The 13,587-nt window shown below is 41.5% G+C and overlaps 2 protein-coding genes across 5 annotated transcripts in view; one reads left to right on the plus strand and one right to left on the minus strand.

Annotated features, from left to right (window-relative positions):
* Positions 1 to 1,522: 1,522 nt before the first annotated feature.
* LOC104011634 (myocyte-specific enhancer factor 2C-like) overlaps positions 1,523 to 13,587 on the minus strand; it is a 157,951-nt gene continuing 145,886 nt past the window's right edge. Inside the window, exons 5-9 of one of the 4 annotated variants that reach the window (XM_087760399.1) lie at positions 13,288 to 13,460; positions 12,005 to 12,028; positions 10,980 to 11,109; positions 9,945 to 10,080; positions 1,523 to 1,748 (exon numbers count right to left, since the gene is read on the minus strand). In XM_087760399.1, coding sequence (XP_087616525.1) covers positions 1,523 to 1,748; positions 9,945 to 10,080; positions 10,980 to 11,109; positions 12,005 to 12,028; positions 13,288 to 13,460 — 689 coding nt within the window. Of the gene's footprint in view, positions 1,845 to 9,944; positions 10,081 to 10,979; positions 11,110 to 12,004; positions 12,029 to 13,287; positions 13,461 to 13,587 lie in introns of all 4 variants that reach the window. The other 3 variants (XM_087760396.1, XM_087760397.1, XM_087760398.1) reach the window with 3 other exon arrangements.
* On the plus strand, positions 2,841 to 3,945 carry LOC148055470 (uncharacterized). The gene is made up of 2 exons (XM_087760267.1): positions 2,841 to 2,983; positions 3,129 to 3,945. The coding sequence occupies exons 1-2, from the start codon at positions 2,841 to 2,843 to the stop codon at positions 3,943 to 3,945; spliced, it is 960 nt and encodes a 319-aa protein (XP_087616393.1).

The following is a 13,587-nucleotide window of genomic DNA, read 5'->3' on the forward strand; positions in this document are numbered from 1 at the left end:
TTGATAACCTCTCTAAATTTTTTAAATCTGTGACAGAAGGGAGTTATCTAGGTATGTTTGTGCCAATCCCTCACTTTTTACTCTGTCTGCCACTTCTGGAAATATTCACCTGCACTCACATAACTGACAGCCATTAGAGCTGTACATCCAGTTCTAACAGGCAGAATACCAGCTTCATTTATGAGAAAGGGCCAATTTATGCCACTTTTTGTCATTTTACCCATGGAAAACTACAAGATACACAGGATGTAAGTAATAGAAGGGCCCTTAACCTGTTACAATGAACAAAACAGCATGAAAGAACTAATCAGTATATACAGGCGATCACAGTTCACCCAACTGGTAAAATGTTGTATTAAAATGATTTAGGTTGTTACACCATGGGTGAATTCTAACTTTTTACAGATCTCTCTTTCAACAGATGACTTGGATCTGTAAAATGTATGCCCAGTAAAAGAAAACTGAAAGAAAAAAGTTAAATGTGCAACTGCACAAATATAATTCCCCCTCTATTAAGATAAAAAAAATTTTTGCTATTACCATAATTATTATATATATTAGAAAGCTATACACAAGTATGCTAATTTTACAGATTTTTAAAAAAGATCCTTAATATTTTATATAATTAGAAATACACATTTAAAAAACAAAACTTCTGCAAAGAGAAAACAGTTATCTTGGTTAGCAAAGCATCGAGTTCTTCATGGCTTAGGGTAGTGCTTTCTATACAAAAAGTCCTCTGTTTTCTTCAGGACTGTTAAAAAGATTAGCAAAGGAAAAAAGAACACATTTTGGCTTAAAGAAACTACAAAAGCCACAAATGCTTTGCAAACTGTCTTTTTAATATGAAAATAAGCAAAATCTAATGTACATATTCTTATATTTTTTATTTAAGAAGTGATGCAGACCCAGAATTTTAAAAAATAAATATGTTTTCCCTCAAACTCAACATTTTTACAAGTATGGTCCTTTTTAAATGTCTTTGATCCTTTTTAACTGAGGGTCATACTCTAATGATATGCCTGTATGTTTGTGAGCATTTTAGGTATGTTAGGTGACTGAGTCTCTTCCTAGTACTGATTCATGGCCACCCAACTGCTGGGTCTGTCAAAACACCTGTACAATTTCTATATGTTGCATAACAGCTGCTTTCTTTCTCAGTAAAGATCTGCCACTTCTGGCAAATGTTTTCCTTTTGTCTATTTACATGTAAATAATGTTGAACCTGCAACATGACACTATCTATTGTAACATACATTTTGCAAGGGAGCACAACAGTGAATAGAAGTTAGTCTTAAAATCTATTTTATACAAGTGTTCTGTTGTACAACTCAGGTGCCAAGCTTATCTCAGCATTTCTGTTTATCCTTATACTGTATCGCTGAGGCAATTTAAAAGTACTTTTACAAAACAGAGTACCTGACTTTTTTTCCACACATGGCACATAATGCATATTGACCTCCCTCCTCCATTAAGGTATAGCACACATGCACTACAAGAAAAAAAAAATGTAATAAGGTTATCATGTTGCCCATCCTTCAGAGAGCCACATGCGCTTGACAGAGGGGCTTTCCTTTTCATCTGGTGAAGGTCTGGTGAGTCCAATGGGGGAGTGGAATTCATTCCGGTGATCTTCTCGGTCACTTCCATCATATGAACTGCTACAGCTGCTCAAACTGTCAACAGGAGATCTCCCTGCCTCATGGTGCATATGCTGTGGGTATCTTGAGGGTGTGTTGGTACGGTCTCTAGGAGGAGAAACAGGTTCTGACTTGATGTTGAGGCTTTGAGTAGAAGGCAGGGAGATATTTGTACTCTGAGATAAATGAGTGATAGTGCAAGCTCTGTAGGAGGAAAGGAAACCCAGTTACAGACTGAGGAGGCATGGAGCCCCTGGAAATGCACAAACACACAAAACATCAGTGTAAAGGCTCATGCAGTACTGGTGGATACTAAGAGAATGAGGACTGTTTACTAGGAGGTACTGTGAAAAAAAATCAGAGAGATGAAAACATCACAACAGACATGGTTCTCTTGAGTGGCTCTGGGATATGCCTTGGGATTGAAAGAAAGTCTTTCTCTTTCATTCTCTCATAACGAATAATATATCAACATATCTGTCATAACAAATTTTGGAAGCTGAGCCTTTGCACTGTTGGAACCACCTGTAGGTTTCTTTATAACTAATGCTTGTGTGTGTGTATGCACTGGCTGAGACAGGGGAGGCATGGACTTTCTGCTGGGATTAATTTGATTAGTTCAAATGCACCAAACATTTTTATCACTGTTCATTTTGACATGAAACTTTAGATGCAAACTCCATAACAAAAATTTGGGCTCTGTACATGTTACACCTTTTGGAATGCAGTTAAATTTACTGGTCCTCTGATTAACATTAATAAATTACCACAGACAAGTAAGGTTTTAGATATGATTTTATGGTATAAATGTATGAACTCATAATTCACACCAGAATTTTTATGAATAAACTACCAAAGAGAAACTGAAAAGTAGTGGAAGGTATCAGAAGAGTATATTGATTTGCATGTAGGAGAACCCAACTCAGAGGATGCTGCAAACATCAGGAGAAACTGTTGCTCTAAAACTTTTAAAAAGATGAGCTATATACCTATTCTAAGTTCATTTTCTTTTTGTGGGCAGGTAATAGCAGAAGAAAGCTGAAGTAGGTGGGGAGGAGAGTGAATATTGAGAATGCATTTTATGTAGGCAGTGCGAGCAGGAAGGGCGCTGAAGCTCTGCCAACTCAAAAGGTAAGTTCAGCCGGTGGTCATCACCCTCTCGGAAGGAGCTCAGCTGTGGTCTCCACCCGGCAGAAAGCCATGTCCTCTATGACCACTAGAATGGATGTGGCAACCCAAACTGCACTCCCAACAAACCATGCAGCCGTCCAGGTCTTGGGCTGCAGAGAATGCCAGAGCCTTTCGCTGGTAACAGTTGGCAGTAGTGAGAACAGCTGTGTGAGGTGAGAACAGCTGTGTGAGGTGTGAACAGGTGGACGATCTGCTCAGCTTGGTGGCAGAGCTATGAGAGGAAGTAGAAAGGTTAAGGAGCATCAGGGAGGCTGAGAAAGAGATAGACTGGTGGACCCGTGCTCTGCCTTCCCTGAGACAGAAACAGGAACAGCCACCAGAACAAACCCAAGATCAAGGGGATCCTGTATCCTCCCCCGACCAGGCAGAAGGCAGTAGCTTAAAGGAAAGAAGTGAATGGAAGCAAGTCCGCACTCAGGGCGGCAGGCGAACCCCTTCCTTGCCCACCTCGCCTTCCCAGGTGCTTCTGTACAACAGGTACGAGGCTCTGGATGTGGAAAGCCAGTCAATGGATGATGTGGATGATGGTCCATCTACACCAGGGGTGTTGCCAAGGTCAGAAAGGCCTACCCTCTGTATCACAACCACATCCATGAGGAAGACAAGATGGATTATAGTTGTAAGTGATTCCCTTCTGAGGGGAACAGAGGGTCCAATATGCCAGACAGACCCTCCTCTTAGGGAAGTCTGCTGCCTCCCTGGGGCCCAGGTTAAGGACATCACTAGGAAACTTCCTAGCCTGGTACGGCCCTCCGACTACTACCCATTATTGATCTTCCATGTAGTTGGAGAGGAAGCTGCAACCCATAGTCCAAAAGCAATCAAGAGAGACTTCAGGGCCTTGGGATGGTTGGTGAGGGAATCGGGAGCACAGGTTATTTTTTCCTCCCTCCTTCCAGTTGCGGGCAGGAACATTGAGAGGAACAGATGGATCCGGTCCATTAATACATGGCTCCGTGGCTGGTGTCACTGTAACAATTTTGGGTTTTTCAATAATGGGATGGCCTACACGGCACCAGGCTTGCTGGCATCTGACGGGGTTCACCTTTCTCAAAGGGGGAAGAGGGCCTTTGCTCAGGAGCTTCTGGGGCTCATTGACAAGGCTTTAAACTAGATTTGAAGGGGGAGGGAATCAATATCAGATTTGCCTGTGACAAGAGGTGGGATCGCACGCCATGGTTAGAGGGATGGGGTACTAGCGGGGGATGGGATGCTAGCAGGGGCCCTCAGCCCGTTGATCTGAGGTGTGCTGGAGACACTGCAGCACGGTCGAAGTCTTATGGGGATGAGCGGGGCGCTCTTGAGGTAATAGGAGCCAACAGGGAAATATTGGAGAAATTCCTCAAGGGAACCAAGGGGTGTTCCTCCAAGAAGGTGACACGGACGACAGCCCAGCTGAAGTGCCTCTATACCAATGCACGCAGCATGGGAAACAAACAGGAGGAGCTGGAAGCTACCTTGCTGCTAGAAAGCTACGACCTAGTTGCCATCACTGAAACTTGGTGGGATGAATCCCATGACTGGAGTTCAGCTATCGATGGCTACAGGCTGTTCAGAAGGGACAGGCGAGGTAGGAGGGGCAGAGGTGTTGCCCTCTACTTCAAGAAATGGATAGAATGTGAAGAAGTGTCCCTGAAGAATAGCCATGAGCAGGTTGAAAGTTTATGGGTAAGAATTAGAGACCGAGGCAACAAAGGGAACCTTGTGGTTGGGGTCTACTACAGACCGCCTGATCAAGAGGAGCCTATTGATGAAGTCTTCTTACTCCAACTACAGGAAGCTTTGCGCTCACAGGCTCTTGTCCTGCTGGGGGATTTCAACCACCCCGACATCTGCTGGAAAAGTAACACAGCAGGCAGTAGGCAATCTAGGAGACTCCTGGAGTGCATGGAGGACAGCTTCCTAAGCCAGGTAATAGATAGAACTACCAGAGGGGATGCAGTACTGGACCTGGTGGTCACCAATGTAAGTGAGCTCATTGGTGACATCAGGATTGGAGGCAGCCTCGGCTGCAGTGATCACGCACTGGTAGAGTTCACAGAGATAAGGGTCAGGTGAAGAGTATAGTCAGGACCCTGAATTTTAGGAAAGCAAACTTGCAGCTCTTCAAGGAGTTAATCAACAGGACCCCCTGGGAAATGGCCCTCGGGGACAAGGGAGCAGAACAGAGCTGGCAGGTCTTCAAGGATGCTTTCCACAGGGCACGAGAGCTCTCGATCCCCAGGTGCAGGACATCGGGCAAGGAAGGGAAGAGGCCATCATGGCTGAGCCATGACTTGTTGGTCAAACTAAAGGGCAAGAAGAGAATGCACAGGCAGTGGAAGAAGGGACTGGTATCTTGGGAAGATAAGAAGCAGCAAGCTGGTAACAACAGACGAGAAGGCTGAGGTACTCAACAACTTCTTTGCCTCATTCTTCACTGGCAGCCTCTCTCCTCACACCTCCCGAGTCAATGGGCCATTTGACGGGGATCAGGGAGGCAGAGGTCCTCCCGCTGTAAGAGAAGATCAGGTTTGTGACCACCTGAGGAACCTGAACATACATAAGTCTATGGGTCCTGATGAGAAGCATCCCAGAGTCTTGAGGAAATTGGCTGATGTAGTTGCTAAGCCACTCGCCATGATATTTGAAAAGTCATGGCAGTCAGGTGAAGTCCCTGGGGACTGGAAAAAGGGAAACATTACACCCATTTTTAAAAAGGGTAGAAAGGAAGACCCTGGGAACTACCGACCTGTCAGCCTCACCTCTGTGCCTGGGAAGATCATGGAACAGATCCTCCTAGAAGCTATGCTGAGGCACATGGAGGACAGGGAGGTGATTTGAGACAGCCAGCATGGCTTCACCAAGGGCAAGTCCTGCCAGACCAACCTAGTGGCCTCCTATGATGGAGTGACTGCATCAGTGGACGAGGGAAGAGCTATGGATGTCATCTATCTGGACTTCTGTAAGGCCTTTGACACAGTCCCCCACAATATCCTTCTCTCTAAATTGAAAGGATATGGATTTGATGGGTGGACTGTTCGGTGGATAAGGAATTGGCTGGATGGTCGCATCCAGAGGGTAGTGGTCAATGGCTCAATGTCCAGATGGAGATCAGTGACAAGTGGGGTCCTTCAGGGGTCCGTACTGGGGCCAGTGCTGTTCAATATCTTCATCAATGACATAGCAGGATCGAGTGCACCCTCAGCAAGTTTGCAGAGGACACCAAGCTGAGTGGTGCAGTTGACACACCTGAGGCATGGGATGCCATCCAGAGGGACCTGGACAAGCTGGAGAAATGGGCCCATGTGAACCTCATGAGGTTCAATAAGGCCAAGTGCAAGGTCCTGCACCTGGGTCAGGGCAATCCCCAGTATCAATACAGGCTGGGGGATGAAGGGATTGAGAGCAGCCCTGAGGAGAAGGACTTGGGGATACTGATAGATGAAAAGCTGGAAATGAGCCAGCAATGTGCTCTCGCAGCCCAGAAAGCCAACCATATCCTGGGCTGCATCAAAAGAAGTGTGGCCAGCAGGTCGAGGGAGGTGATTCTGCCCCTCTACTCTTCTCTGGTGAGACCCCACCTGGAGTACTGCATCCAGCTCTGGAGTCCTCAGCACAGGAAGGACAAGGACCTGTTGGAGCGGGTCCAGAGGAGGGCCACAAAAATGATCAGAGGGATGGAACACCTCTCCTATGAGGAAAGGCTGAGAGAGTTGGGGTTGTTCAGCCTGGAGAAGAGAAGGCTGCAGGGAGACCTTATTGCGGCCTTTCAATACTTAAAGGGAGCCTACAAGAAAGATGGGGACAGACTTTTCAGCAGGGCCAGTAGCGTAGTGATAGGACAAGGGGTAATGGTTTTAAACTAAAAGAGGGTAGATTCAGACTAGATATAAGGAAGAAATTTTTTATGATGAGGGTGGTGAAACACTGGAACAGGTTGCCCAGAGAGGTGGTAGATGCCCCATCCTTGGAAACATTCAAGGCCAGGCTGGATGGGGCTCTGAGCAACCTGATCTAGTTGTAGATGTCCCTTCCAATTGCAGGGGGGATGGACTAGATGACCTTTAAAGGTCCTTTCCATCCCAAAGCATTCTATGATTCTATGATTCTGTGTCTAAGGGAGAAAAATGAGATCTCTTGCATCTGATGAATGCTTTGTACAGAAGCACCACCTACTGGAAAATCTGACTTTTCTTTTTATTATTAAAATACAGTTCTCAATATGTAATTTCCATTATGTTCTTAGACATTGTTCCAGTTCAGAGACCATTTACTAGTCTGAAATTAGTGCCTAATCCCAAACACACCGTTTCAAGGTTTTTCATAGTGAGGATTTATACAGGGAGAGATTGAAGGTAATAGGGGCAATAGGCCACTCAAGATTTTAAAACCAATGGAGTGTTCAAACATTTTTACAGCAAGCAGAAGAAATTTTGGGATTTGGAAGTACGTTTTAAACATGTAGGAGAAACTGTTAAGTTTAGATGCAGTCATTTTCATTTATTGAAATATTCTACTTTTTCTGATACCTCATTGACTGATTTGAGCTTTATTTAGGCAACATCTACTATTACTTTCATGAAAGGCAAAATATTTTATTTTCTTTTGACACATTTATACTTGAAACTATATGGCTTCACTACTGAATGATATCAACTGCTTTTATCACTACTTATTGCAATGTTAAATAACAGATGGATCTTGTTAGACAACAGAGAAAACAGGATGTTCTATCTCCAATTGCTTTCTTACCCTTCATTCCTATAGAGACAAGTTTGTCAAAATTTGCAGAAATCCCTTTCATGAGTCACAGAGTTAGTGATTAATAGCCCTCACTGTAGCAAATGTAGGTATTTTTTTGGCAAACAGGACATTTTTTTGCTTTTGTAGCTATTAAACTGTACTGGGTCTGGCTGGAATGCAGTTAACTTTCCCTCATAGTGCTGTGCTTCGTATTTGTCGCTAGAAAGGTGTTGATAACACACCAATGATGTTTTGGCTACTGCTGAGCAGTGCTCCCACAGCATCAAGGCTGTCTCTCCACCCCCCACCCCCCCCAAGTCCAGTAGGTTGGGGGTGGGCAAGGGGTTGGGAGGGGACATAGCCAGGGCAGCTGACCCAAACTGACCAAAGGGATATTCCATACCATATGACGTCTGCTCAGCAATAAAAGCTAAGAGAAAGGAGGAGGAGGGAGGGCATTAGTTATTAAGGCATTTGTCTTTTGGAGCAACCACTACGTGTACTGAAGCCCTACTTCCCGAGAAGTGGCTGGACATGGCCGGCTGATGGGAAGTAGAGAATAAATCTTTTGTTTTCCTTTTCTTCCACGTGTGGCCTTTGCTTTTGCTTTATGAAACTGCCTTTATCTTGACCCATGAGTTTTTATTTTCTTATTTTCTCCCGCCCCCACCCTCCCACTGAGGAGGGGAGTGATAGAGCAGCTTGGTGAGCACCTGCCATCCAGCCAAGGTCAATCCACCACAGGATGTCATCTACCTGGACTTCTGTAAAGCCTTTGATACTGTCCCCCACAACATTCTTGCCGCTAAATCGGAGAGATATGGGTTTGACAGATGGACTCTTAGATGGGTAAGGAATTGGCTGGATGGCCATGTCCAAAGAGTTGCAGTTAGTGGCTGAATGTCCAAGTGGAAACCAGTAACGAGTGGTGTCCTTCAAGGGTCCATACTGGGACCAATACTATTTAATATCTTCATCAATGACATAGTGGAATTGAGTGCACCCTCAGCAAGCTTGCGGATGACACCAAGCTGAGTGGTGCAGTTGATTTGCTGGGGGGAAGGGATGCCATCCAGAGGGACCTAGAGAGGCTTGAGGAATGGGCCCCTGTGAACCTCATGAAGTTCAACAAGGCGAAGTGCAAGGTCTTGCACCTGGGTCTGGGCAACCCCTGGGTAACCCCCCCCTTACTGCAGCCTTTCAATATATAAAGGGGGCTTATAAGAAAGATGGAGAGAGACTTTTTACCAGGGCCTGTAGTGCCAGGACAAGGGGCAAGGGTTTCAAACTGAAAGAGGGTAGTTTTAGATTGGATATAAGGAAGGAATTTTTTACGACGAGGGTGGTGAGACACTGGAACAGGTTGCCCAGAGAAGTTGTGGCTGCCCCATCACTGGAAGTGTTCAAGGTTCAGGTTGGACAGGGCTTTGAGCAACCTGATCTAGTGAAAGATGTGTCTGCCCATGGCAGGGGGGTTGGACTAGATAATCTTTAAAGGTCCCTTCGAACCCAAACCATTCTATGATTCTATGATGTTATGATTCTGTATGAGAAGATGATGTCATGGCCTTACCTTAGGTTAAGTGTGGAGTGTTGGCCAGTTCTTAGGATCTTACTCAATAGAAACTGCAGATACTAGGATTTTTGAAAAATCATACTCTTAAAGTTTATTTGAATTAGCCAATAAGTTACTTTTTCAATAACTCATCAGGTGATTTCCTTGTGTGAATTTTCACACTTTAAAAATACTGAAATAATTTAGCAGTATGCTTCACCAATCTTGAAGGAATATCTTGAAATTAGCCACTAGAGGGCTGTCCTCCTCAACATAGGCAAATCACAATAAGTTTTATGGGCTGCCGGCTTCTTAGGTCTAATTATGTTATTTGCTTGTACAAAACATTTTGAAAGAAATGAAATTTGTATGTCACAGCTGAGCAGATGGGAGCATATGATTATTATAGAAGGTTAAGGCTTAATCTAAGGTCAAATCATTATGTCACTGATTAAAAATAATTATAAATTTTTCAAGTTTATTGTAAAAGTTTGTGCTATAGTAACTGCAAATAAAAGGAACAAAGGGCAAAATAAAGCAACAGTGTTTAGTTTTGTCTTTGGTGGTGAAATAAAATGCTATTTAAAGAAATAAAGAGCAAAACATGAGCAGTAATCTTTATTACTGAGAAAATGTCAGGGATAGAGAATATTTCATTTTAGGTACCTGAAAAACTTTTCATGAAATATGTAGTTTCAGTTTTTGGAAACAGAGCTGTTATACACAGTAAATATTTGCTGATATGTTATCTTGATATATTCCAGATTTGGGATTACTGGGGATACAGAAGTCACTGTAGAACAATATGATAGTTCAAAGTAAACACTGCTTACCCCAATTGACTGAGGGCAGATGGTGGTATATTATGTAGGTGTCGCTGTTGCCAGCCAGTCACAGAACCAAGATGAAGAGCACTGGTTGTATTAAACCCAGAAAGAGATGATATATCTGCACTACTCAGAGAATATTCTAGATTTGAAAAAAAGAAAAGACAATAATTAAAAGAGAATTAAGGAGGAAGGAATTAAACAATAACTAGCATCATAATATGAATGTCACTTAATACACCTTTTAATTTTAATTACACCAATCATATTAAGTTGCACTAGGAAAAACAGACTCTCCTCTTCAGTCAACTCATTAATTTGGGAGCAAATAATGTACTAATAATTATTCTGTAATTTACCAGGGCTTTTCTGGATCTGAAAGATCTAAAGTATTCTTAGCCTGTATATCCATCATAACTATATATGCATTTTCATGGAGCCAAAGACTTGAAAAACATTGTAATATTTCATTTATGATCTTCCTCATAGAACCTATTAGGTAGCCTGTGTCTGAACAATGCATATCTTCCCTAAAAGCATCTGATATGTATACCAACATGTTTTATACAGTAATAATGTGCATAGAAACTGCAAAGTATGTCTTGGGGCTTCATTTCTAATCCCTTCTAGGTAACTATGTAATAGCCCACAAATTTATTGAACTCCATTTTGAAACCAGTGAAACTGCTTGCTCCCACTACCCTTATGACTTTAGGAAGGTGCATTCAAGATCTAGGTGAAATTATCTGTTGTATTAAGAGAATTAAGAAGTCTCTTTTAAGTTAAGTTACATTTCTTATTAAAGCCAATGGAAGAAAGCTATCAATCAAAGCAGTTTTCCATTCAAACATATCTATTTTTAAATAGATATGTCTCAAGTCAGTGACAGATACAGAATAAGTAAATGAAGCGTGAAAGCATATCAGCTATGAATTTTTCAGTTTAGCCCAGCAATCATTAGCTAATTCATTACTACTGAGACAGAGATTTATCAGCATCTTGTTCCCTCTCCCACCTTTTACATCTTGCACTGATACTTACCAGTACCATACGTTGTTGAGATGGCTGATGGGTATCCTCCCATCCCTTGCCCTGGTAGAGTAGGAGTTGCCATGGAAACCACTGGAGTAGCCAATGACTGAGCAGACTGGGAGTTATTTATCCTCTCATTCTTTTAAAGTAAGTAAAATAAACATATTATTGACTAGCTTTAAGTCAGTTAAGTGTATTAGCTTTATGGGCATGCTTTGTGCATAAGAAATACAAGCTGATACAAATTTCAAGAAATTAATGATTTAACATGTGGCTTTCATGAACTCTGTCAACTCTATCATTTACGATCCTTCAAGAGACCAGTTGTCACCATAGTAACCCATTACATCAGTATCTCCTGAGTAACTGAACTAGTAACAAGTAAGATTGCTTTTATTGTGGGTAGAAAAACAGCCTGTATGAAAAACTGATGAAATATGTAAATGCTTTTCCTATTGTTTTACTTTTCATTCAAATGAAAAAACAAGAAAGCATTAATGGATTTATGCTTAATTCAGTGAGTGGCACCCCAATAGAACTGAACACTGAACTCTCTATAGCAGCAGATGGTGCTCTGCCTACTTTGCTTTTTGTAATAGCAAAACAAACTTCAAGGAGTATTAGGTAGCAAAGCAGTTACACATTTATCTTTAACTCTGAGGCACTAGATGCTGTACTGTAAAAATTGCATTCGAGAACTCCAGTCCTGTGAGTGGCAGGACAAAACATCCAGAGAGCCACCAAAAAATGTAAGGCAGCTGTGTCATCTTCAAGAACACAAGATTACACACTAGCAAAACTCCAAGCTCCAACAACAGGAAAGCTTTATTTTAACATGCATAATTTGAATATGTGCAAAAAGTGCATCTTTGTCTTCTATATTGCTAGATTTCAAAAATTATGATTCTTTTGTTTATAATATAGTAATGGTAAAGTTTTCTATTTTATTTCAACCACCACTTCTACACAAATATCAATCAGACAAAAGAACTGGGTTTTTCCCCATTATTAAGATGAAGGTCACTACTACTTACCAAAAGCAGATCAACATCCTCAGACTGAGAGCATAGGAAAGGAGCATTAAAAAATTGGTGAATGTATATATTTACCAGGGTGCAGATTTTCTAGTCTAATGAACAGCTTCATCTGATAGGGGTAGCAAATTAAATATTTTCTGAGCATAGCTTAGAAAAATAACAGTTCATAGATCTGTTCTTTGTCCTTTTAATGAGATGTTTGTCTCAACTGTGAAGACAATTTATCCAGTTTTCAGCACAACTCTTTTTCTTAGAATTAATTATTTCTTCCACAACCCCAGTGGCTGCAGATAGTGTTGCTATACCTGGTTTCAGGAGACCTGACTGTTCACAGAATCCTTTGGAAAGTATCAGTTTTTAAGGACCTTCAAATAAATCATTTAATGACAGCTTGTCACTGCCTTGGTTGATTTTGAGTATAGCCCTGTAGAAGACTATTTATTACTTATCCTCTCAGATGCTGTCTTGCATCACATTTATGGGGGGTTTAGTTAGATATTCAAAGTTAATTAAAGTAGCCTACTTGGAAATTGTTTTAATAGCGTGTCTGTTAAATAATCGAAAAATGTGTTTATAGCATCACTTAAATTCACCATCAAGATATTTTTTTAATGAAGTTCACTTTTAATGTTAAATCACTCATGAAAGACTTACTTGCAACCACTAATTAACAACTTTACTTGTAACCACTTTCAGTAGGGAACTGAAAGATGCTCACATGACACCTTAATGATTCAACCTTCTATCATACTACTCTGCTTACATTTTTTTAATCCTGGCAGGAGATACAGCAATCTGATGCCCCATTATATCTTGCTCTATCTATTTACTACCTCTCATCATTATAAAATTTGGCCTTTGGAGATCAGTGTGATAGAATTCAAATTAATTTATTTGTAGTTAATCTGCCATCTTCTGAGAATCTATGTGGCTAAATATTTAAGAAAAATATAGTGTATTAGCAATACTTAGGGTTAAATTCAGTCTTTATAACAAAGCCAGGAAAGGCTCTTCCAGATACTAGGAAGGAGAGTGCACAAGTTTAGACTGTGCAGGACATAGTTCCCATTTTGTAACTCAGTAGAAAAATTAAGTAAAAATGACTTCATAAAAGCAATCAAATAGGCTCTGCAAAATGTCAGGCCTTAAGGCTAGGTAAAAAGACTAAGTAAGCAAGAATATGGAATGTTTTTCTACTGATTTTAGTAGGTTTAGCAGGCCTTGAAATTCTGAAATATCTCTTATTTGAAAGGGGAAAAAAAGCTTTGAGAATGCATTACCACTGATGGCATTGTATTTTTGCTGCCAGGTGGAATAAGCACTCGGAAATCTGGTTTATGGTTGTTCATTCCCAAATTCATTGGGGGTGGAGATTTTGCTTGCATATTCTTATTCAAGTTGCCAGGTGAGATCAGCAGACCTGGTGAGTTGCAGGGGTTGCCATACCCATTTCCTGTTAAAAAAAAAGATAAAAGAAAAAAGAAAAAGAAGAGAGAAGGGTCATAAGCTCAAAGGTATTTCTTAAGACTGAACAATAAAAATTTCAAATAAAAAGTTCAAATACATGTATCAAGTAATGT

This window comes from Nipponia nippon, unplaced genomic scaffold, assembly GCF_047370975.1.
Source record: "Nipponia nippon isolate SJK-2023a ecotype South Korea unplaced genomic scaffold, ASM4737097v1 scaffold_22, whole genome shotgun sequence".
NCBI classification, from domain to species: domain Eukaryota; kingdom Metazoa; phylum Chordata; class Aves; order Pelecaniformes; family Threskiornithidae; genus Nipponia; species Nipponia nippon.

Bases quoted from the DNA above. Each gene is read 5' to 3' on its own strand.
- LOC148055470 (XM_087760267.1), top strand. From the start codon at position 2,841: ATGTCCTCTATGACCACTAGAATGGATGTGGCAACCCAAACTGCACTC. The intron at 2,984-3,128 runs GTGAGAACAGCT...GCCTTCCCTGAG, and splicing joins AGTGAGAACAGCTGTGTGAG to ACAGAAACAGGAACAGCCAC.